General features: G+C 43.4%; 1 protein-coding gene across 1 annotated transcript; it reads left to right on the top strand.

Annotated features, from left to right (window-relative positions):
* On the top strand, positions 1-23,807 carry PRR13 (proline rich 13). The gene is made up of 4 exons (XM_081938423.1): positions 1-105; positions 17,414-17,453; positions 18,619-19,025; positions 22,296-23,807. The coding sequence occupies exons 2-4, from the start codon at positions 17,435-17,437 to the stop codon at positions 22,338-22,340; spliced, it is 471 nt and encodes a 156-aa protein (XP_081794549.1). The 5' UTR covers positions 1-105; positions 17,414-17,434; the 3' UTR covers positions 22,341-23,807.
* Positions 23,808-25,109: the final 1,302 nt, after the last annotated feature.

Here is a 25,109-nt window from a genome sequence, read left to right as displayed (position 1 = left end):
GCCAATGGGACCGAGCAATTTGGAAACGGTGTCAGATGCAAAGGGATCCAGGAAGTGATAGTTGGAGCAGTTAAGAGAGTGCTGCCGCAGGGAGAGTCGCTAAAGGTAGTTAACTCTTCTTTGGATGGGATTGTTTGGGATCATCTTCTTTTCTGAAGGAAAATGGGTGTTGTTTCCCCTGTGGGTGTGGACATAAGGGACGACACATTTAGCCATGGCTAGTTTAAACCACCTTTTATTTAAGCTACTTGCTGGGTTCTCAAGACGTAGGATCAACAAACTAATTGCATGCATGGATTCACTTTGCATCTCTTGAGAACCCAGAGAGCGGTTTAAATGAAAGGTAGTTGTTAGATCTGGGCAACGAGAGACAGACTGCGGACACGAAGTAACTCAACAGCTCATTTTATTAGTAGTAGTAGTGATCCAGCTTAACCTGTGGTCGGAGGGTTCCCCTTTTATAGGGATGAGGCACGCCCATTGACCAATCAGATGAATACCTGTTTCCCGCTGTAGGAGCGGACCTGAGGGAAGACTTATCTCGATATATGCTAATATCTAACACCCCTCCCCTCCTAGATGGGACGTTGCGGTAGGTGACATAGTCCTTTAGGTAGGTGGGTGTTTGTCTTGCTCGGGAGGAACGTCGGAGTTCAGGTTGCGTTGAAGTACTTGCAGGACTGGTTTCCTGTTGGTTTGAAGTGGTTGCAGGATCGGGTGCTTTTTCTGTTTCTGGAGGTCTTGCGTTTTCGATGCTCTTTTCCCTGGTATCTTGTTCGGCTGCGATGACGGGGGGTTGCTCAGCGGCTGTGATGACGGGGGGTTGCTCAGCTGCGTGCGTGATGTCCTGTCCCCCGCTTAGCTCGCCGGTGTCGTCGTTTCCTGGGATGAAGTTTCCCTGCGGTTGTCTTTCTGTGGACAGGAAACTTTCGCCCTCATCCCGTAAGTTGGATTGTGCTAGGCGACCTCGAAGCTGATCGATGTGCCTTCTCCAATTCCGCCCATCTTCAAGCTCTAACAAATACGATCGAGGGCCCATGATGCCAATGACCCTCGCCGGTATCCACAATGTCCCCCCTGTGTAATTTTGAGCATAAACAGTGTCTCCTTCTCTAAAAGATCTGACCTTACTTGTAGAGTCTGGGGGAGCCGAGGTAGAATAATTCGGGTGGAGCCTGTCCAGGTGAGACCGTAGGCGGCGACCCATTAGTAGTTCAGCGGGGCTTCTACCCGTCGTTGCGCTCGGGGTAATGTGTTGAATGAGGAGGTAATGGTCAATGCGTGTTTGCCAATCCCCCGGGCCCATCCTGGCGAGGGCCTCTTTCGCGAACCGCACCATTCTTTCTGCCTGACCATTGGACGCTGGATGGAATGGCGCGATGAGGGCGTGTCTGATTCCCAACCCTGCTAAAAATGTTTCGAACTGCATGGCCGTGAATTGGGGCCCGTTGTCCGATACTAACAGATCTGGTAGACCATGGGTGGCGAAAAGCCGCCTAAGAACCTTTATAACTGCCTCTGCCGTGGTTGATGTCATTAGGACTACATCTAACCATTTAGAATAAGCATCTACAACTATGAGGAAGGTTTGACCCTGGAATGGTCCTGCAAAATCAATATGAATGCGTGACCAGGGTGCCTTGGGTTTCTCCCATTCTGTGGCGGGCGCTTCCGGGGGTGCTGGTCTCGACTCCTGGCATGGGTCGCAAGTGGCCACCCACTCCTCTATTTCTTTGTCCATATTGGGCCACCACACATAACTTCTCGCTAACGCTTTCATTCTCACGATCCCCGGATGACCCATATGTAAAGCATTCAATACCTTTTTTCGTAGAGCAAAAGGAATAACAACTCGATCCCCCCACAACAAACATCCCTGTAACACGGAGAGTTCGTCCCGTTTAGACCAAAACATTTTGAATTCCGGGCCCACATTTCCCTTCGGCCACCCCCTCCATACCCAAGTTTGCACTTGTTTTATTAAATTGTCCTTCGAGGAGAACCTTGCGACATCGTAAGAAGAAACCGGTCCCGAATCCAAACAGTCAATGAGCAATACCGGTACTTCTGGAGTGGGGTCTGGCAAAATGTCTGGTAATGGGCAACGGCTGAGCGCATCTGCGTGCCCTAGAGTGGAGCCCGGTCGATGAATTAACTTGTAAGAGTACGCAGCCAGGAAAACAGTCCACCTGGTCATACGTGGAGAAAGGGAGACCGGAGTGGGGCGATTTCCCGCCAAAAGTCCTAACAGCGGTTTGTGATCAGTAATGAGTTCAAAATCGCGGCCGTAGAGGTATTCATGGAAACGTTTCACACCTGCAACGGCAGCCAATGCTTCTCTGTCCATTTGGCTGTAGTTCCTTTCGGCCGATGAAAGAGTTCTGGAGTAGAAAGCAATGGGTGCTTCTTTCCCGTCGGGCATCCTGTGGCTGAGGACTGCTCCAACCCCGAAAGGCGATGCGTCGCAGGTCAATACCAGCGGGAGGGTTTGACTGTATTGCACAAGTAGTGAGTCAGTGGTGAGCAGGCGCTTTACCCCGGCGAATGCTGCAGCTTCGGCTCGTCCCCATCTCCATGGTGCGTTCCTCTGGAGTAGACGGTGTAGTGGCTCAGCAACGGTCGCCTTCTGTCTCAGAAAAACGCTGTAGAAATTAAGTAGTCCGAGGAAGGCCTGCAACTCGGTTTGATTTCGTGGTGTGGGGGCGTCCTGGATTGCCTTAATTTTCTTTTCAGTGGGGTGAATTCCCTGACCATCAATTCTATAACCCAGGAATTCTACACTAGGCACGTTAATTTGGCATTTTTCTTTTTTAAGGCGGAGGCCCTTCTCTCTGATTCTGGCCAAAACAGATCTGACTCTTTTGTTTAGTTGCTCCTCGTTTGCAGCGGACACCAAGATATCGTCAAAATATGGGACGACTCCCGGTATCCCTTGCAACAGTCGTTCCATGACGCTCTGGAACAATCCTGGAGCAATACTTACGCCGAATTGTAGCCGGTTGCATTTAAACGCTCCTCTGTGCGTCACTATAGTCTGGGCCTCCGCTGTGGCGCTATCTACTGGCAGTTGCTGGTAAGCTTGTGCCATATCTAACTTAGCGAAAACCTTTCCTGGCCCCAATGAGTGCAATAGGTGCTGTACTACGGGCACCGGATATGCGCTCTGTTGTAGCGCGACATTAATTGTGCATTTATAGTCTGCGCACAAGCGGACTGATCCGTCTGACTTAACTGGGGTCACGATAGGTGTCTCCCAACGCGCGTGATCTACCGGCTCAAGGATTCCTTGTTCCACTAACTTATCTATCTCTTTATCTATTTTTGGGCGGAGTGCAAAAGGCACTCGTCTCGGTTTAAGTCGGATTGGCGCCACATTTGGATCTAAATTGAACGATATTGGTTTGCCCACATACTTACCAAGACCGGAGCTGAACACATCCTCGAACTCCTTAAAGATCTTTTCAGCGCTGCTGTTTCTCACGGCGTTGATTCCGGTGACTTCTAATCCCAGGGCTTCAAACCAATCAAGCCCCAGGAGGTTCTGCAATGGCGCGCTGGAGATGGTCACGGGCAGCTGGGCTTCGATGTCCTTAAACTGGATGTGGAATGTGCCTTGGCCCACGATGGGGACTTGGTTCCCCTGGTAGTCTCGTAGCAGGACGTCAGGAGCGCGCAGTTGGCTCTTTCTGAGGCCGGGAATGGCCTGTTTCATGGATGCCCATGAAATGATCGTCAGGGTTGATCCTGTGTCAACCTCCAGCTCGCAGGGTGAGCCCTCCAAGAGGACTGTGACTTTCAGCCTTTTGGGCCGCTTAGGGCGGACCTGATGTATCGTGGTGAGATACGTTCGCAACTCCTCTCTCTGGGTCAACTCTATCTCATCGTCTATATCCTGAAAATACTCTCGTTGAGCGTCTTGGTAGAACGCTCTTTCGGCTCTCTGTGTGAATTCTCTCTGGGGATACGCTCGCTCACTTTCTTGTGAGTAATCTCTCTGGGAATACGCTCGTTCAGCTCTTTGGGGAGTTTCTCTCTGGGTAAACACTTGTGGATTTCTCTCTGGGCGCCCTTTTTGACTTCGCCAAGCCCCTGGGTTGGGCTTCTGTTGGCGGTACATGGGTGGCTGCCGTGAGGCAGGGACTCCGCTCCGGCACACTCGTGCGATGTGCCCAAGTTTGTTGCAGTGCGAACAAACAACGTTCCTGAACCTGCAAGTAGACCTGGGGTGATTCCCTCCGCAGCTTGCGCAGGGCGGCAAGCGGGATCCGGGTTTCCCCCCAGGCCTCCAGTGACTGCTCTGCATTAGGTGACTGTCCTCGAACTCGGGATCCACGTAGTCGGGGCTTGCGTCTTCGTAGTGGACTCTGGTTTGTCTCGGTGCCGGCTGGGTTTCGTTGACCCTTCTTTGTATGGTCACTGCTGATTTCTCCGCTGATTCCGACGCTCTTGCTTTGTTCAATGCTGACTGTAGGGTTAGATTCGGGTTGGCTAACAGTTTCTTTTGCAACGAAATGTCTCTTACCCCACAGATGAATTGCTCTAAGATATGCTCTTCCAAATCCCTGTATTCACAGTGGGCTGCTATTCTTCGTAGAGCTGCAACAAATTGGTTAATGGATTCTCCCGCCATTTGAGTCCTCGTGTTGAATTCTTTGCGGCTGACATGGCGGGACGGTTTTGGCGCGTAATGTGTTTCCAAGGCTTGTTTCAGCGTCGCCCACGGTACTGCTTGTATTGGAGTAGGCGCGGTGAGGTCTCTGGCCGTATTGAAGACTTCCTTTCCGCAGTAGCCGAGGAAGATATTTTTCTTTCTTGCATCGGTGATCCCCGTGTACTCATTTGCTTCGAGGAAACACTCGAAGCGAATCATGAAGGCTTCCCATTCGTCGGTTGCTGGGTCGAAAGGAGCGGGGGGAGCATGCATCGCCATTTTCTCAGTTTGAATTTGCCGCGCTGCGGTGATCTGAGATGGCTGCCGGAATTTCTGCCGAATTCCTGGGCTGGATCAAATCCGGAGATTCTTGAAGTGCGCTCTTCGTCCTATCTGTCTCTCAATCCCACCTTCGTCGCCAATGTTAGATCTGGGCAACGAGAGACAGACTGCGGACACGAAGTAACTCAACAGCTCATTTTATTAGTAGTAGTAGTGATCCAGCTTAACCTGTGGTCGGAGGGTTCCCCTTTTATAGGGATGAGGCACGCCCATTGACCAATCAGATGAATACCTGTTTCCCGCTGTAGGAGCGGACCTGAGGGAAGACTTATCTCGATATATGCTAATATCTAACAGTAGTTGAGACTGAAGTGAGTTGGTGGTTGATCGCTTGGTGTGATATATTTACCACGAGGTAAATATAACTGGGAACGGGTCTTGCACATTTAAATGGAAATGCAATTTTCAGGACATCCTTGCTGAGGCTAAATCCACCTCGGTTAATCACTTGATCGAGTTGGATTTACCCTATTTTTACTTCTTAAGTTACAATAATGGGATTGCCATGCCCAGAAAATGAAGTGTTGGCACCTTTTTAGAAAGTAAAAGTGGAATCTTAGAGCTGTGTTTTTCAAATTTGGCAATAATAAGATGTGTGGTCTTCAATTTCCAGAATTCCCCAGCAAAAGCATGCTGGTGGAGGAATTTTTGGAATTCAGCTCCTTTAAGTTGCCAAGGTTGAATAACACAAATGTAAAGCTATGACCCATCTTTAAAACTAAGGAATACAATTAGGTTATTAGTAATCATAAGCACAGTAATATTTTAGAGCACTTAACTAATAATCCTGGTGATGAACTTTTAGTAACCCATGCAGACGTGTGAGATTTGGAGTTACTATCTAATACAATAGTTTCGTCCTAAAAGTGAGGATTTTTAACTGATGAATCCTACCGGAAGTTCACTTACAGAGACTATAGCCCTTTTATGACTTGTGGACTTCAACTCCCAGAATTCTTGAGCCAGTCATGCTAGCTTAGGAATTCTGGGAGTTGAAGTCCATAGGTCATGAAAGGACCATAATTCCCCATCTCTGCCTTCAAGTATCATAGATTCTTAAAGAGGCCTGTACTAAAATTCCAGATGTTAGAAGCAGACTCATTGAGTTTATGTAGCTCAAATGATGTGAAGGAGAAATAATTTTGGAGAAACCTAAAAGCAAGAAAGATACAAAAAGTATTGGGAAATCCACTCCCACTTCTGAGCATGTTCAGCAAATGCAGGATGCTGGCTGACTATTGGAGGCTGCTGAAAATTGAGAGGAGGAAGGCATGGAACAGCCTGGGAGTGGGTGGGCACAGCTGGCTGAGCTTTAGCAGGCATACTATATACACTGTCACGTGTTGTTTCTAGTTCCACTCGATGTTGTTTAATGTCAACAGTGTAAGTACATCCTATGTAAAAGAGTATAGGGAGTCTGTGTTGGGCAAATAAGAGCAAGATATGAGAGAGTGGAAAAAGTAAAGGAGAGGAGATGTTAAAATTACACAATGAAGGACGTGGATCTGCAGAATCATAGATTGGAAGAGGCTATGAAGTGCTAGAATCCCAATTAAAGCACCCCTACCAAAGCTATATCATCTCTGCTTGAAGCCTTCCAATGAAAGATGTCTCCTAGCCATCTGAGTATTTAGACCCAGTGTCAAACTGTTCTTATTGGTATCTTCCTTAAAGTGTAATGTACAGATACTCCAGGTGGGATCTGACCACTCAAATTACGAGTAATGATTGTTTAGTGTAATTTGGAACCTATTTTTGTGGATGCAGCCTGAAACGGCATTTGCCTTTTTTTCTAGCCACACAGTACTTGATTTACATTGAGTTGCCAAACAATCACTATTCCAAGATTATATATAGCCTTCTGCTGTGGACATTATGGCAAAAAGTTTCCTCAGATCTCATAAAATGGAGGTTTTTTTCCCCCTACATCAAATAATATAGTCCAAACACTTGGGCAGATTATAGAAATTGAGACAATGGTTCTAATTACAATAATAGTCATTTGTGTAGGGAAAAAAGTCTGATTCAACTTTTTTTTAAATCCCACATTTCTCTCTGATCAACTGAGAGGGAAGGAAGTAGTATAGAACTGCAGTCTTGTTAGATTAATTATAGTCTATACTGATTGCCAGGTGACTTCATTCATGGTCTCTGAATTTCAACTGAATTCTTCCCCTCTTTGATTTCCTTCTCATTTGCTTGAGCATTCTTATTGTAAGCATGTGCTTGCTAGTTTTGTATAAACATTTCAGAACTTCCTTAATTTTGTGGACCTGATTGATCAAAATGTGATTTTGTTTCTGATCTACAAAAGCTCATCCTCATATTGGAAGACTCAATTTTCCCATTAGCAATAGCAGGAGAAGAAAGTAGAAATAATACAAATACTTCAGCACAAAACTACAGAATATTATAGAGTCCACAAGAAAGAGTTGGCTGCTTTGTTCTAGCAGAGGGGTGTCAAACTCGATTTCATTGAGGGCCACATCAGGATTGTGTTTGACCTCAGAGGGCCGGGATGGGTATGGCCAACTCGACATGACTCATGTCAGAGGTGCCTGTGGTGACCAAAGCGCTCTGCCAGAGAAAACGTGCTCCCGAGTTCCATTTTCTGCTGCAATGGCCTCCTGCAGAGGCATCGTGGGCCAGTCCTTCGCTGTTTCCAGGGTGACCCTGTGGGCTGAATCTGACCTGTGGGCCTTGACACCCCTGTTCCAACACCTTGGATCCTAGATGTTCCCAGGTTTTTGGAAATGATTAAAACGTCACAATCTGATGCCTTCTGTTTACGTTTTTGTAAAGGGGTCAAAGCTGTACTGGGTTTGTAATTTCTGAAATACCCAACCAGTAATTTTTTCAAATAGTCTTTCCAATACTGCTGGAAGGCATATGTTGAGAAAGGGGACTCTTGGCTTAGATGAGAATTATTAACAAATGCAACAACTATTATTCCCACAATAAATACACTTAGCATCAAGAGCTCTTTCTGCTGAAGGTTTTAGGCAGGGTTCTCTAAACTCAGCAATGGAGTGCTGGTGGGGGAATTCTGGGAATTGAAGTCCACAAGTCTTCAAATTGCCAAGTTTAGCTACCCTTGTTCTAGACCAGGGGTCCCCAACCCTTAGCAGCAGCATGTCAAAAACCAGGCCATGCAAACAAGCAAAGCCCCATCTGCGGGATGCAGGCTTTGCATGCAAAACCACATCCCATCCAGTCAGTGGGAAAAATCTCTATCCATGGAACCGGTCTCTGGTGCCCCAAAGGTTGGGGACGGTTACTCTAGACCAGTGGTAGTCAACCTGGTCCCTACCACCCACTAGTGGGTGTTCCAGCTTTCATGGTGGACGGTAGGGATTTGCTGTAACTCTGCTTTATAAATTTTATAAAGTAAAGTTACTTCCCTACTTTATAAATCGCCATTACTGTGGAACCAGTGGGCGGTTAGAATTTTTTTACTAATAACAGAGATACAAAAGGGGGCGGTAGGTATAAAAAGGTTGACTACCCCTGCTCTAGACTATGAAATAACCTAGTGTTAAGTTGAGGCTGGTCTCTCTGTTACAGAGAGGAGGGAGCTTAAAGCACTTGTTTTTACAATAACCCTTAAGAGATTTTACAAAAAAGATAGTGCTAGTTTGCAATTCAGATTATATCTAGGCTGCAAAAATCCAGATGATCACTATAAAGCAGCAGAGTTTTTGCCATCTGAATTTTTTTTCAGTCCTCTTTAATTACATACAGGACCTTGATTCACAACCATTTGTTTAGTGACCATTCAAACAACAGCACTGAAAAAAAAGTGACTTATGACCAGTTTTCACACTTAAGACTGTTGTACCATCCCCGTGGTTTACATGATCAGCATATGGGCACTTAACAACTGGCATATATTTTTGACAGTTGCACTGTCTTGTGGTCATGCGATCACCATTTTAAAGCTTCCTATCTGGCTTCCAAATAGCAAAGTCAGTGGGGGGAGTTAGATCTGCTTAACAGCTGCATGATTGACTAAAAAACTGCATTGATTTTCTTCCAACTATGGCAAAAAGCTTGTAAAATGAGGTGGAACTCACTTAACTGCCTCGCTTAGCAAGATAAATTTTGGGCTCTGTGTGGTTTTAAGTTGAGGACTACCTGTATGAATATTTGTGAGTACTTAAAACTGCAAAGTGGGAATTGGTCTATCTTTGGCTATTTGAAGAACTTTCTTTCCCCTATTGTTTCCGTTTGTCCAGTTAGATCTGACAGTGGGCATATTTGTTTATTATTAATAAATACCTGTGGCTTTTCGGGTGCGTTTCAAGGTATTGACCATCATCTTTAAAGCGCTCCATGGCTCAGGACCTAGCTACCTGCGGGATCGCATCCTGCCCCATACATCCCTTCGGCCGATCCGCTCTCACAGAGAGGGACTCCTCCGGGTGCCGTCCACTAGGCAGTGCCAGCGGGCAACGCCCAGGAGTAGGGCCTTCTCTGTGATGGGCCCGACCCTCTGGAATGACCTCCCCCCCGACATTAGAATAACGACCGATCTCCGCTCCTTCCATAACAAACTAAAGACCCACCTGTTTAATTTAGCTGGCCTGGCCTAACTGTAGCTTTTGTGTCCCTCTAGCCTGTATTTTAAATTTTAAATGTTAAATATTTAGGGATAGATTTTATAGGTTGTTTTAATTTTTAACTATACTGTACAGCCTATCATATAATTTGTTTTAATGGGTATTTATAACTATTTAAGTTTGTATATTGTTTTATTGTGGTCTGTACACCGCCCCGAGTCCCTTTGGGGAGAGGGGGCGGTCTATAAATTAAATAAAATTAAAAAATTAAATTAAATTATTAATCAAATTTTTATGGCTGCCCATCTCATGGAAATTGATTCTGGGCAGCATGTAACAATCTCACAAGATAAATATAAAATAATGTTTACCTCGAATCATTACAGTTAGTTATTAAGAAACATTAACAACTACAAAAGTAGAAGTAAACAAGAAAAGGAAAATAATAATTGGAAGGATATCACTCATTGGCCACCTCACAAGTTCACTCATCCTTTGAGGTCCTGAGATCCCATTCTTAAAACAGCATCATCTGATGGAATCCCAGCAATCTGTCTTCTCTGTCATGGGCCTTATCCCTAACCCTCTCATCTTTTGAGCGTTGAAGATTTTGCCCCAGGTGTTGGATTAGGAAATACTTGTAGATGCTGCTCGGTTTTTTTTATTAGATTGCTATCACCAAGTTTTTGCTTTCTTATGGATGGCTTTTGCTATACTGAATTTGACAAAATAGACCACAGCCTACTTCTTGATAAGAAGATATAGATGGCGTCACCACCAGATGGATTCACAATTAGTTGACCAACAACGCTCAATGTGTAGTCCACAAAGGAAATACATCTATATGGAGGGAAGCATGGAGAGGGGTACCTCAAGGTTTGGTCTTGGGCCCAGTGCTCTTCAACATCTTCATAAATGATCTAAATGAGGGGATGGAAGAACTCATTAAATTTGTAGATGATACCAAGCTAAGGGTGGGAAATAGCCAACACTTTAGAAGATAGGCTCAACATCGAGAAGGGTCTTTTCAGACTTGACATTGTTCCCTCTCCAACAAGATACAAGTTCAATGGTGAGAAAAGTAAGGCCCTGCACTTAGATAGGGAAAGGTAAATGCATAGGAATAGTATATAGATCTGTGATGGCGAACCTATGGCACGTGAGCCATTGCCCCAGCTTAGCTCCGTCATGCATGCACGCACGTCTCCCGCCAGCCAGCTGATTTTTGAGTCTCTGCAGCACATGCACGGGGTGGGGCGCATGCACAGGGGGCGACTGGCCAGCCCATCTTTGCTCCCAGGAGGCTGCAGGGAGACCTACTAGGCCCAAAACGGAGAGCGCAAGGGATCGTGTACACATGTGCAGGGGGTAGGGGGAGCCCAGGGGTCACACATGCATGTGCGGGGGAGGAGCACACGGGTCACCGCACATTGCATTATGGGTGCGGGCATGGGCGCGTGCAGTCACACACACACACACACACTTTCGGCACGTGACAACAAAAAGGTTAGCTATCACATATAGATGGAACCTGGCTCAACCATAGTAATTGTGAGAGGGATCTATGAGTCCTAGTGGGTTATTACATAAGTATTAACCAGTGTACTGCAGCTGTCAAAAAAAAAAAGCCAGTGCAATCCTAGGCTGCAACAGAGGAATAGTATCAAGACATGGAGTGATAGTACTGTTTTACATCATGCTTGTGAGACCACACTTAGAATACTGCAACCAGTTCTTGTCATCACGATGCAAAAAAGATGTTGAGAACCTGGAAAGTATGTAGAGAAAAGCAACAAATATGATAAAGGATCTGGAGGCTAAATCATATGACAAATGGTTGAGGGAGCTAAGTATGTCTAGCCTATTGAAGAGAAGGATTGAGGAGAATATACATAATGGCTGTCTTCTAATACTTGGGCTTTCACAAAGAGGGGATTGACTTACTCTCTAGGGCCGTGATGGAGAACCTATGGCACTCGTGCCATACGTGGCACGCGGAGCCATTTGTCAGGGTGTGCAAGGCGATGCCCTGTCAGCTGGCCAGCGAGCATGTGCGCGCTGGTCAGCTGACTTTGGCCTTCTTTTGAGGCCGTTTTTGACCCTCCAGAGGCTTCCCTGAAGCCTCCAAAGCACGAAAACTGGCCCTATGGGGAACCCGGAAGTTCAGGAATGGACTTCCGGTACTCATAGGACCATTTTTTGCCCCTGAAGGCTCCGGAGGTCGAAAATCGCCCCTACAGACAAACCAGAAGTCACTTCTGGTTTGCTCGTAGGGCCGATTTTTGCCCTCAGGGAAGCCTCCTGGACGCCCCTGAAGGCTCCGGAGGTCGAAAATTGGCCCTACAGAGAAACAGGAAGTCACCATTCCCGAACATCCGGGTTCCCTGTAGGTCCATTTTTTGCCCTCCAGAGGCTTCAGGGAAGTTCCTGAGGCCTCCGCAGGGTGTCCGGGGGGGGGGGGGGAAGCTGTTTTCACCCTCCCCAGATTCCTAGAAAGCTTCTGGAGCCAGGGGAAGGCGATAAAACCGTGGCAAAAGCGGGGGGTGGGGTCGCTGATCATGCACATTCACATGCGCTGGGGGTTGCGTGCGCATAGCATTATGGGTGTGGCACACCGGTGCAAGACCCCCCTGTGCTCCCCCTGCTTTTGGCACGGCAGCCAAAAATGTTTGCCATCACTTCTCTAGGGTATCACAGGGCAGACAAGAAGTAATGAGTGGAAGCTTGTTAAAGAGAGATCCAACTTAGAAGTAAAAATAAATTTTCTGGCAATTACAGCAATTAATCTGTGGAATAGCTTGCCTTTTGGGATTGTGGGTGCTCCATCACTGTAGGTTTTCAAAAATAGATTGGACAACCATTTGACTGGGATGATATAAGACTCCTGCCTTGAGCAGGGAGTTGGACTAGAAGACCTCTGGACTACCTTCCAGCCCCTATGAATCTATGATTCTATGTTTTTTATGAATATTGATTATTCATTTGAATGCCATCAAGAGCTGTGATGAGAAAGGTGGCTTTTAAATGTGATTAATAAATAAACATTTCAGATACAAATCATACCTAAAAACGTACAGTGTCTTGGATGAAGCCTTTAATTCAGAACTTACATGAGCTAGTTTGTGTGCTAGGCATTTCCCTTGTTAACATCCTGCCTTAAACAAGCTATCTTTTCATTCTCTCAAAATACGGTACTTGTTGAATCATGAAGGGATAATGTTAGTTTTAATAATGGTGGAAGAGCGATTGAGATGACGTAGATCATGGGTCCTCAAACTATGGCTAGCAGCCCGCCGAAGCCATTAATCTGGCCCGCGCAGGACCAGGAGACTGCTCTGCCCACATAATCCCCACCCCACCCTTCAGCTGAGCACACAACTTACCTCAACAGGCTGGAACTGAAAGGTAAATGTTCTGTAGGGAAAACGAGGCAGGCAGGAACTGAGGCAAGGCAGGTTGAAGCTAACACAATCTTTATTAATAGTTTTAACACAGCAAAAATGTAAGGCAAATCTCGAACTGGCAAACAGCAACATTTGACAGCTGACAGTCCTTTTATACTAGAGCTGTCAAACGCCGAACCAATAGAATGGCTGCATTCTCCCTCCAGCTGGCTGCTCGCGTCTCAACCAATCAGGGGCCGGTAATGATAGTCAATGGCGTCGTAGCCTCGAGGAACTAACACCAAGGCCAACAATTTTGGCCTCCAGAGATGTAGGCGGGGGTGGTGAAAAATGGGGCGCACAGATGCCCCAGGAGGCCCCAAAATGGGTAAAAATGGCCCATTTTTCACCTACCTTACCTCCAGAAGATAGATAAAGAGAGATAGATAGACAGAGGAGGGGAGAGAGAAAGAGAGAGCGGGGGAGAGAGATTTCTCAAGCTCCTTGGTGCGGGGAAGAATTACTGCAAAACTGAGTTTACAATACAATACAATACAATAGTAGAGTTGGAAGGGACCTTGGAGGTCTTCTAGTCCAACCCCCTGCCTAGGCAGGAAACCCTATACCGTTTCAGACAAATAGCTATCCAACATCTTCTTAAAGACTTCCAGTGTTGGGGCATTCACAACTTCTGGAGGCAAGCTGTTCCACTGATTAATTGTTCTCACTGTCAGGAAATTTCTCCTCAGTGAGAACAGTGAGTTTCCTGAAGTGGACCACTAGACTCTTAAACAACTGAAAAAACGATCTAGTAAAAAGAAAAGGCAACCAAAAGAGCAACATGCAAACAAAAGCAAATGAAACGCCCCCAGGAGCAAAACAAATTAAAGTTTAATCTCTATGCGTTGTTCAATGGACTGTTAAATTGGCCACACCCACATAGTCACATGACCTGGCCACACCCCACCCAGTCACATGACCACCTAGCCACACCCACCCCACCGATTTCCCCCCCCCCAACAGGCTGAGGGACTGTGAATTGGACCCCTGTTCAAAAAGTTTGAGGACCCCTGATGTAGATAAAGCCTTTTCTTTTTCAGCACTATAGACTTGCTGCTTCCGTAGCTGCAAATATTAGTTACCTGAACGGGCAACATTTTTTTTTGGGGGGGGGGGTTGTGCACATAGACCTTTAAAGCCCAAATTCCTACAATAGCAGCAGTGCAAATGTTGATAGAGAAAAAAGTGTATACATTAACAATGACCATTTCAGAGCGCATAGTGTATTTCACTGCAGATATTGCCAGTGAGGGAATCATCCTGCCTAAGGGGATGAGGAGTTGTTAGAATGGCATTTGCAGTCAGTTTCTCCCTATAGCAAGACTTTAGTAAGGAGTTTGCAGAAGAAGCAAATTGTAATGGAGGATCTAAATATATTTGGCAGGAAAATTGTTAACCTTTCTGGATTCAGTAAGTGAAAAAGAGTAGGGCTTTTTATCCTGCCTCAGTCTAATGCAGAGTAATTTATGTAGCTTTCTTGGCTAGGTTTCAGTCATGTATTCTTTTAGTCTAATTGCAATAACAAAATTGATTTGCTTTGATGGAGATGTTTTGGTCAATGCATGTTCCCATCATTTGGCCTTGGAACATTAAGACCTTAAAACCAGAGGATGCTAATTCTATTTTGTTCTTTTAAATGTTATTTTGAGTATACATGAACGCGATTAGAAATGAAAAGCTGTTATATTTATTGTGGAATTGTAAGGACATTGTTGAAAGAAAGTAGCATTTTGTATTTAAATCATTTCAGGGATACCTTAAGGACTTCATGGCCAAAAGGAATTCTAAACATTGAAATAATGTATTTCTTGCCCTGAATGTTCAGTCCAATATTAAATGTTTTAATCTCATTTAGATAACACACCAATGCTAGAATTTCTAAAATGATTTAAAGAAAGGAAAGCCTGTAGTTATGCTAGTGGGGAATATAAGAAATAATATTTCATGGCCACTTGAGATGAAAAAGGATGTGGATGAGAAAAAAACAAAAGGTAATGGTTCCTGCTGCGGGAAAGATATGATATAATGTGTTTAGGAAGAAAAAAAATGGCAGCAAATGTAGTCAAAGACTAAGGAATAGATTAGAAAAAGACAGAAGAAAATGTAGAATGTTTGTGTAGAAATAAAAGAATTGTTTTCAAGGTGGATGAAAATGGCTAAGGAAGGTACCTTTAGCAGAGGCAATGGAACTAAAAACAAACGTGCTGAACTTATTTTATTTAAGTGATTATTTTATATCTGGCATTTCATTCACCAATTCAATGTGTCATCTTCCTCCTCCTCTTTTTTCCTCACAATAATAATTATGTGAGGAAAGTTCGGCAGAGAGAGAGAGAGAGACCCAATTTAAATATAGTGAGGGGGAAGTATGATGGTGTTTTTTAGAAAAAAGTTTGGGAATGATAGTGAGATGTCAAAAACGGAGGTGAAATGTACATTGTAAATGTTTGGGTTTGAGGAAAAGTTATTTTAAACAAATATTGGTACTGTGAATTTGTTGAACAAGACTGCAGATCAGGGGTGGGTTCCTGCCAGTTCTAACCTCTTCTATAGAAGAGGTTCCACAAATCTACAGTGCCATTTAGGACCGGTTCCAGCTCCCTCCCCCCGCCCATCCGCACATCATCAAGATGAAGAGCAAGAGGAGGAATTCTGAGAGTTGAAGTCCACAAGTCTTAAAGCTGTCAAGTTTGAACACCCCCAGGGTTTTTTTTTTCTAAAGGGTTAGGGGTGCAAGGGTCTTGTAACTTGACAGCTTTAAGACTTGTGTGCTTCAAATGCCAGAGTTTCTGAGCCAACATTTTGGTTGCTAAGCAAGAGCGTTGTTAAGTGAGTTTCACCACATTTTACAAGTTGGCGACGCCCACCCAGTCACATGGCTGGCAAGCCACTCCCATTCAGTCACATGGCCGGCAAGCCACTCCCACAAAGCAGGCCACACCTACAGAAGAGGTTCTAAAAAAAATTGAAACCCACCACTGCTGCAGATGTAGATAGTGTAGATAAAAAAAATGTTCGGTTATGAAATTATGTATATGGAACGGCTTGGGCATGTTTGGCAGAAATGGTTCAAGAGGTAACAATGAACAAAATGTGGGAAGTGTTCTGCAACTTTATGCCAGAAAGTTTGCAAACTGTCTGATTGTGAGATATAAAATTTAGTACATGTTTTTTTTACTTAGAAAAAGCATATAATAAAATGAGTAGACTTGACTTGAATTATGGACCAACAAAACAGTTGAAAATGGAATATGGATTAGAAAATAACTGGGTCTGACTGAAAATGGAGTGAATAATTGCAAGTTATACATAATAAACCCTAGAGCAAGGGGGTGAATTTATATATCTTGGTGGAAATTTGCCAAAGATGGGTAAATGACAAACAACATCAACGGAGGAGGCTAGATCTGCTTAACAACCACATGATTCATTTAACAACAGCAGCGAATTACTGAACAAACATGGCTTAAAAAGATAATAAATCGGGCATGATTCAACAGCCGCTTTACTTAGCAACAGAAATTCTGGTCCCAATTGTGGTTGTAAGTTGAGGACTGCCTGTCTATGAAGGAAGTGTGAAAACTAAGAAAGTTATGGCTGAAGGAGACTCCGAAAAGAGCAAAAGGCAATGTGCATGAGCTTAGTGGAAGCAAAGATGGTTTCAAGGATAGAAAAGTAGAAAAGGCTATATAGTGAATGGCATTTAGATTGCTCTTTTTTGTTATCGCCTGTCTTTAATTTCTTTTGTTCACTACAACTTAATATTTTTCTGCATTTTGCATAGCCTGATTTATCTCAAAAGGGAATAAAACATGGGTAGTTTCTCAAAATTCAAAAGGTTTCTTTTTTTTATAATTCTTCAAACCTATTGAGAGTTTGGTATGAAACATGAATATTACAAAACTTCATCCCATTTTTTTAAAACCGCTTTCTTGTATTTGGGTGCATTTTCTATCCTGCTGTGAAAGATATTGTTTAAATCGGTATGAGTAAGAACTACAAATACTAAAAAATACATATGAAAAAATATGTCAAGAATCCTGAAATTCATACTGTGCCGTTTTCCCAAATTACTTGTTGCTGAATTTATACATCATATTTTTGTACTGGGGGCGGGGGGAGGAGGTTCTTAATGAGATGTGTGAAATCAACCACGATTGTTTATAACTCACGATTTATGGTTTGGCTTTATAAATGAAACAGGCCACAATAATTTATTCCAAACCATGATGAAAACAAACGATGTATATCTAAAATACATAGATATACACCTGCCATGTGCAACCTGACCCCGGAGAAAGATTAAATGGAAAAGGGCTTCAATGCATCTTTCACTCTAGGTGGTTTGTGCAGTACTGACAACCGATTCTAATTTTACATTGTTGGTCTTACTTGTGTCTTTTCCCTTCAATTGGCAGATTGTTCTCTTGTGAAGGACCATGTGGGATCCCAATGCAGGTAAAAAAGGAAGGTGATTTAATGGGATTTACTAAGATACTTCTCTAAAAGCACAAATTGAGTACAGTGTGTCATTGCCTATTAAATCTCTCTGGACAAGTAGTTGGCCTCGTGACTGGAGGCTTTAATGGAGACCAGACTTTGGCAGCTACCCATAAAGGTTTGGAATGCAGGATCCTTGCTGAATTAATACATTTGTTGCCATGGTCTCTCTCTCTCTCTGTGTCTCCCCACCCCCCTCCCCACCCCCGTAATACCTTAAATGCCATTTTGTTGATGTCTCCTAACATTGTCAATGTAACAGCATTAGCACATTGGTGGCAAAAGTCTTGCAAATTTCCTGTGGAAAGGAAATCTGTCCAGAAGCAACGCTGCAGGCATTTATGGCCGGTTGCAATTAACTTCAGCCAGCCCACTTCCTGCAGCTGAATTAGTCTGTCTCCAGTAATCTGTGGAAGAACTTCCTGTGTGTTTTCCTTACTGCTGCCTGCCAGATACACTTCACCATTGGCTCATTTGGATTTTTCCTTTTAAGAGACATGCTTAAGGTTGAAACGCACAAACATGGAGGAATCCTTTGTCGTGGTCTCTGAGACATTCACCCCGAATTTGCCCTAAGAGATGGAACTTAAAGAAAACCTCATTTGCTAATGTTGGGGGGGGGGGGGATTCGGTTATCTTTGGATAAATTCTATTTACAAAAGCAAAAACCATCCAAGCCAAAGCATCTTCATGATGTTGCTCAAAGAGCAAAAGCATTTGCAATTGCCATTGGGTGAGAAATCTGCTGGATCGAGGGGTTTTACGGTTATCACTGAGCACACTATAAAATTGTGGGGAAATTAGGAGCCGGTGCTATTTGCATCCATCATGAGTTGAGGATGATAACTAACTAGCCTTTCCCAGTCTGATCTTAATCCAAATGTATTGGGCTTTCTCACAACGGTCAGACGGTGTCATGGAATGCCCCAGTTTAGCAGCATTCTGGTGCAGCAGGTTAGGAAGGGATTGACTTTTGTATATAGAATATATAAGCTACAAAATATAGCCAGGAATTCTGTGAGCAAATTAGCCCTTCATTGATAGGCGTTCTACAAAGATGGCTACAAATGGGTTTGTTTCACCGAGTAACAGATCTATTGTTTCTTCTTACCTTTCATTTTAGGGCAGCCAGGTGCCTTCCCCGGAGCAGCACATCCCCCCAACCCTTCTTACCCAGGTGGCTTCAATCCTGCATACCCACCTCCTGCGAATCCTGCATTCCCTCCAGCACCTATGCCTGCTGGCCCCTGCCCTGTTCCCCCAGTAGGGATCCCAGGGCAACCTGCCTATCCCCCTGGCCATCCCATTCAGCCCCCGTATCCTGGTCATCAGCCTATCCTACCTGGTGGTCCTTTGCCCCCACCTGTTCCTGGGATGCCAGGAGGAATAGGATTCAATCCATTGATGCCCGGGGCTGCTGCTGTGGGCGCCTACCCGATGGACAAGAAAGCTGCTAAAAAGATGAAGAAGAAGATGAAGAAGGCACACAAAATGCATAATCCACACAAACACCACAAGGGGCATGGAAAGGTCAGTAGAGAAGAGTGGGATGGCAAACCTAGGCTGTACAGGTAGTCCTTGATTTATGACCACAATTGAGCCCAAACTTTCTGTTGCTAAAAGTGAGCTTTTCCCCCATTTTGTGACCTTCCTTGCCACAGTTGTTAAGTGAATCTGGCTTCCCCATTGACTTTTGCTTGTCAGGTTGCAAAAGGTGATCACATGACCTGGCACACTGCAACCGTCATAAATACGAGTCATAAATACGTGTCATAAATACGAGCCAAGCATCTGAACTTTGATTACGTGGCCATGGGGATGCTGCAAAGGTGATAAGTGTAAGAAACTATCATGTCACTTTTTTCCCAGTGCCATTATAACTTCAAATGGTCACTAAAAGAACTGTTGTAAGTCGAGGACTATCCGTATTGGGCAGTGGTGGGATTCAGATTATATTTACTACTGGTTATGTGGCCATGGCTTGGTGGGTATGGTGTGGCTTGGTGGGCGTGGCTTGGTAGGCATGGCAGGGGAAGGTTACTGCAAAATCCCCATTCCCTCCCCACTCCACTAACCTGCTTTCCAGCTCCGTTCTCCTGTTCAGGGCAACAAAAGAAGATCAGCTGCCGAACTACTCAAAATTTCTGCTACCGGTCCTCCAGAACCTGTCAGAACTGGCTGAATGCTACGTCTGGTGTTGGGAATGATGATTTATAAATAAATCATATTTCCAGCTGCTGCCAAAGTATATTTTTGTCGCAAATCTGTATCTTCCATTTTCTGAAAATCTCAAAGGCTCATTTGATTTGGATCCATATTTGGAATCTGGGATTAATTCCTTGGCTCCTTGGTGGTGGAGGTAGAGGAAGAGGAGTAGGAGGAACAGAGGAACATGTTGTTTTGGGGATGGGGAGAGGGGAAGCATTGCTCAATGAGGTTTGATTCCTGGTTTACACTGGGGCTATGCATGAAGGAACATTTCAGAAGCAGTCAACGTACCAATTAGCACAGAAGTGACAATCTGAAACAGAGGCTGCTTTTGTTGTTCTGGCTGCGTTCCAAACAACTGATCAACACCATTGGTGTTGGCTGAAGAGAGAGCTCCACATGCAGATATCAGCATTTGGATTGGGAGGGGTGGCTATTCACGCCTTACTGATTGGGCTCTCTTGTTCCGTGTCTAATAACTAGAGACTCCCATAGGGCAATCTTGAAAAGCCCACATTTATTTTACTCGATATCGACCGGCCATTCTATGCCCCCCCCCCCAGCACATTTCTACAATCAAAGGACTACAGTTTTGCTTTTTGAAAATAATAATATTAAAATTAAACTTAATATGATTACGTTCACTCATTAGATCCATACAGCCACATGGAATGCAAATACATCTTCTAAAGTTCTCTCTTAAAACTACTCTCGGGTTGGTGTGCACTATAAAACTAGAAAAGAACACTTCATTCTAGAAAAAAATGATAAAGAATTATGTTATTTATTAATAATTAGCAGAGAAGACACCTAGAAATGTCCTGGCTAAAAACCAAGAATGATCTGATCAGACCTAGGTAGGAACTCAGGTTTGAGCCTACACTTTGAAGATAAGAACAATCATCCGTATTTTTTCTGTTCATACGATGTACATAAATTGTTATCTGACAGCCCTGTTTAAAGTCACCCAGATTTTTTTTAAGAGAGTGATGTGCTTGGACTTTATTTGTTGGCCCACTGTGAGAAATGTTCAAAATATCCAGAGGATCAAATTGCTTAGATTTGCTTGGAGTTTGCCACCACCAGCTGGACATCTCGTGAGATTATGGAAACCTTGTCTAATTAAAGTTACCCGGGAGGAGTTTGAGTTTGTTAATCTTAAGGAAGTTGGTAGAGTTGTTTGTGATGTTAGTCCTGCCCCCAGTGGTTTGGACCATCCCTTTGCCTGCTAATGAACATCACCAGGGAGGTACCAAAAGGCTGGGTCAGGGCAGTAGTCAATGCATCCTTGAAAGAAGGAGTGCTTCTGTCTGCTTTGAAAGAGGTGATGGTGCACTCTTTCCCCAGGAAGCCATTGCTTGGCCCAGCATATTAGGTAACTATCATCCAGTCTCCAACTTTTTTTGTAGGGACAAGGAGGCACTGTTCCATAGAGGAGCAGGGGTCTAAGGGGAAGATACTAGGCAGTGGTAGGGAAGAGTGGAGATGCTATATCCTAGGGCTCTCCACTGTGCAACAGGGTTCAAAACATTCTGCCTTATGTGATATCTGTTTAAAGTGCTCTCTCTCTCTCCCCCCCTCCCTCTCCCTCGCCACCTCTTAGCTTAGGAGGTTTTGGTTGAGCCTGGATACTGTTTGAATCTAGATGAGGAAAAAGGCTCAGGCCTAATCCCAGCCAGAAAAGTGCCAGGAACCTTCCAATGACTTGGCTACTACTGGCCTATAGATCTCTTCCATAGTAGAGTTGGAAAAAATGAAGGGTGAAGGATATGAAATACATGTAGGACTGGCAGAAGAGATTTGTTGGGATAAAAAATAAAAGCAGGGAATAGACACAAGCCAGAGTATGGGAAATAGGCTTCCCCACCACCAAACTGTTCCATAACAATTACCTTGCTGCTTATACCACTGTGAAACTGTGTTTTATTCTTTTGCCATTTTGTTAAACTGTCCAGAAACCATATTGTTCGATAGCCATATAAATGAATTCAGTTCTACAAGTATGACCGAGACATTGCAAAATAGCTTTCTACTCTATTTAGCATTAATGAGCATAATAATCTACTCTATTTAGCATTCATTAATGACTTGCAGAAGGGACAAGAAATTAATGGGATTTTGAAATTTATTTTAGATTTTTAAAATTTATGATTTGTGTCAATAACAAGCTGGCAAACATGCCTTATGCCCCACCCTCTTTTCCTAATAAGAACCTGTGAGTTGGGTTGAAAAGAATGACTTGCCCAAAATCACTCAACCAGCTTTTATGCCTAAGGCAGGACTAGAACTCAAGTCTCCTGGTTTCCAGCCTGATGCCTTAACCACTAAATGAAACTTTGTAGATTTTTTTTTCTCTTGCAATCTTTGCTGGTAAAAAAAGCTGCCTGCCTTCTAATATACAAAGAGTTAGATGTTGATGTTCAAGTGCTCAGCCTCACCCCCAGATATCTAGAATGTGGTGGTAGTGGTGGTACTCAGAAAGGAGAAGTGTGCTATAAAACAGCAAACGTTTGTATATAAACATAAATTTAGCTGTTTTATGTCATAAATTATCCACACTTGACAATTGAAAACTTTCTCTCTTTTTTTCAGCATTCCTCCTCCTCTTCCTCTTCAAGCAGCAGTGACTCTGACTGACATGTCTCCCTACTTTCCAGCTGCATCCTTTTCCACTATGGCTGATCCTTGCATTGCTCTTCCTGCATTCATAGAAAATTCACTAGATTGGTTACGTACTAGATAAAAACGACATCTGTTTACTTTTTGTCTGCCCTCCAAGATGGCCAGGCATCAAGCTTATCCATAGCACTGGTGCCTGCTGATTAACCAGCCTGCTGTGATCAACTGTTTGGGAGGCTGGAGCACGATTGGGCTCCAAAGCAGTATATCTGCACCTTTTGGCAATTGTGATCTCATTTCTGCAGCCAATCAAATCATCTCCTGGCGCTCCAAATGTTTTATTGGGAAGTAATCAAATGATTATTTTGAGGTTGGTTGGGAGGTCCAAATCCACCCAAGTGCTTTTAAAAATTATTGTTCACCAAAGTAGTTCTTGAATGTAGTGCCTGGAAAAAGGACAAAAAAGGAGCGATTGCTCAATATTATAACCGTTTGGAAAGTGTTGCTTATTTAATATAAACTAGAATAATCCGCTTTCAAAAAAAATCACAAAATGTCCTGATTCAGGGAAAATGGCATAACTGTATGCATGTAGAAATTTATTGAGATTTCCTTCTCTCCGTCACTCAGAAATATACATACATTCATGTATTTATGGGATATTTTAGAAAACTTAATTTCTCTAGCATACAAATATTTTGGTGGCTCAGGGTTTGCTTCAAAGAAACACTTTCTTCATGGCTGTGATCTTAGTTTACTTGAAGTTTGTATTTGTGATAGCAGTATCTTAGTAAATTGCTCCAGGGTATTGAAAGATCATACTATATACATATTGCATGGTATGTTCCAAACGTCTGCATTTAGAAGAAGCATTTTCTCATTCATCAGTTCAGCATTGCTGATGCCCCATTTAAACTGGCTGCTTATATAATACTTAGATGGGTTTCTAAAATGAAAGGAGAAGATTGCAGTTAGCCAGTTTTTAAAGAGAAAAAAAACCACAATCACATCATTATCCAGCATTGCACAATTTGAGATTTGCATTGGACATCCAGTAATCTTGGGTGGGGATTGAAAAGCCCCTCCAGAAGTACCCACCAAAGTATAGCATTTAATGGGACAAAAATACATAAAATATATTGGAAGTAACTTTAGTAATTGTGTTAATAATCAGGTTTAAGTAAAGGGATTAGTGTGTAAATCAAAAAACTATTTATTATGTACATTCCAGCTCAGTTTGCATCTTGCAATGCATGTCAGAAAGACTAAACAAAAATGCCATAGCTATCATTCCTGAAAACTCTGTCCACCCCTAAGTTGCACAATGCCTACAAGGTTGAACTTAAAAGTATCATGTCTTGTTAGAAATGATGTGTTCTATTTTACAGATTCTTTTTCTGGCCAGTGACAATAATTACAAGTCTGATTTTTGCTTGTCCTAAACTTGCTTCTCCCTTGATAAAAAGATTTTGGCTTTAATGCTCAGCCTGAATTGTAGCGTGTTACTTTATACGTACAAAAGAAAACTCCAGAAAAGAATCAAAATCAAATTAGTGTTTATAAAATGTATCTTACCAAATGCTCTTCTGTTCTTGGCTTGAAGTTTTTGTCAATGCTTTTTTGGCATTACCTTCCAGAATGCAATGAAAGCAAGGAGTATGGATTGTCTGAAGTCAGAATAGAGCTAGAAGGGACCTTGGAGGTCTTCTAGTCCAAACCCCTGCTCAAGCATGAGACCCTATACCATTTCAGACAGGTGGCTGTCCACCATCCAATCTTTTCTTAAAAACGATGAAGCACCCACAACTTGGTAGAAGGCAATGATTTATCTGTTTGTTAACATGTTGTATCTTGTTTTGCAAAAAGTATAAAGGACTCCTTTGATGAGGCCTGGAAATAAAGTTACTGATTATTTCTAATTAAATAAATAATTTTTGGGGAGGGCTTATTTTAGCGCATGCACTCAAAAGCCTGATTGGGCTTATTATCCGGGAGTTCTTATTTTCAGGGAAACAGGGTACAAACAGAATTTTTAATCCTCCCAAAATGTCTATAAAGGAGAGCAATGATGAAAAAGAAAATAATACTGGTATACCGGTACAAGCCAAATTCCTAGGTCGTCTTATAGAGGGGGGAAATGTCTTATTGTGAATGCAGTCTTCTTCTTTAGGCCAAAGAGATTTTAAATCAATACTCCACCAGCAGGAAAAAAAATACTTTTTAGTCCCTGTTTTCATCCTCCAAACAATTTTTCTTTTTAAAAGAGGAAATGTGGAGGTGGCAGGAAGGGAAGAGCCTAGAAGCTGGGATGTGTGCACCATGCAAATATGCACAAACTATTTAAGGCAGCCATAAAAGCTATCTGAAATACCAATATTATGCTAATAGTATTGAAAATATAGTTTAACTGTGGCGGGGCTGAAAAAAATGCCCCCAAAGATAGACGTACATTTCTAGCAAGAAATTTCTAGAATAATTTTGGGAATAGCCTTTTTTTCTAGTTGCCTTGTAATAGCCTTATTACTTGTTGGCACCATGAATTTCCATCTGTAGCAAGGATGCTTGGATGATATTTAAGCAGATTCCTAAACACTCAACACTTGTGCTAAGGGCGAGTAGCCTAGCTCTGATCTTCAATCATAAGGGGTGGAATGCTCCCATGTGCTACCACCAACTATGTGATCACAACTTCTCTATTTTGCTGGTAGTAATCGGTCTTCAGGTCATTCCCAGTAAGATAATTCAGAAGCAAGCAACTATCTTGACTATCAAAATCAATCACAACTT

This window comes from Natrix helvetica (genome assembly GCF_964273705.1).
Source record: "Natrix helvetica genome assembly, chromosome: 1".
NCBI classification, from domain to species: Eukaryota; Metazoa; Chordata; class Lepidosauria; order Squamata; family Natricidae; genus Natrix; species Natrix helvetica.
Note: the sequence above shows the minus strand (reverse complement) of the source record. Positions and strands in the feature narration are given on the sequence as shown.

Bases quoted from the DNA above. Each gene is read 5' to 3' on its own strand.
- PRR13 (XM_081938423.1), top strand. The intron at 19,026-22,295 runs GTCAGTAGAGAA...TCTTTTTTTCAG, and splicing joins ACCACAAGGGGCATGGAAAG to CATTCCTCCTCCTCTTCCTC.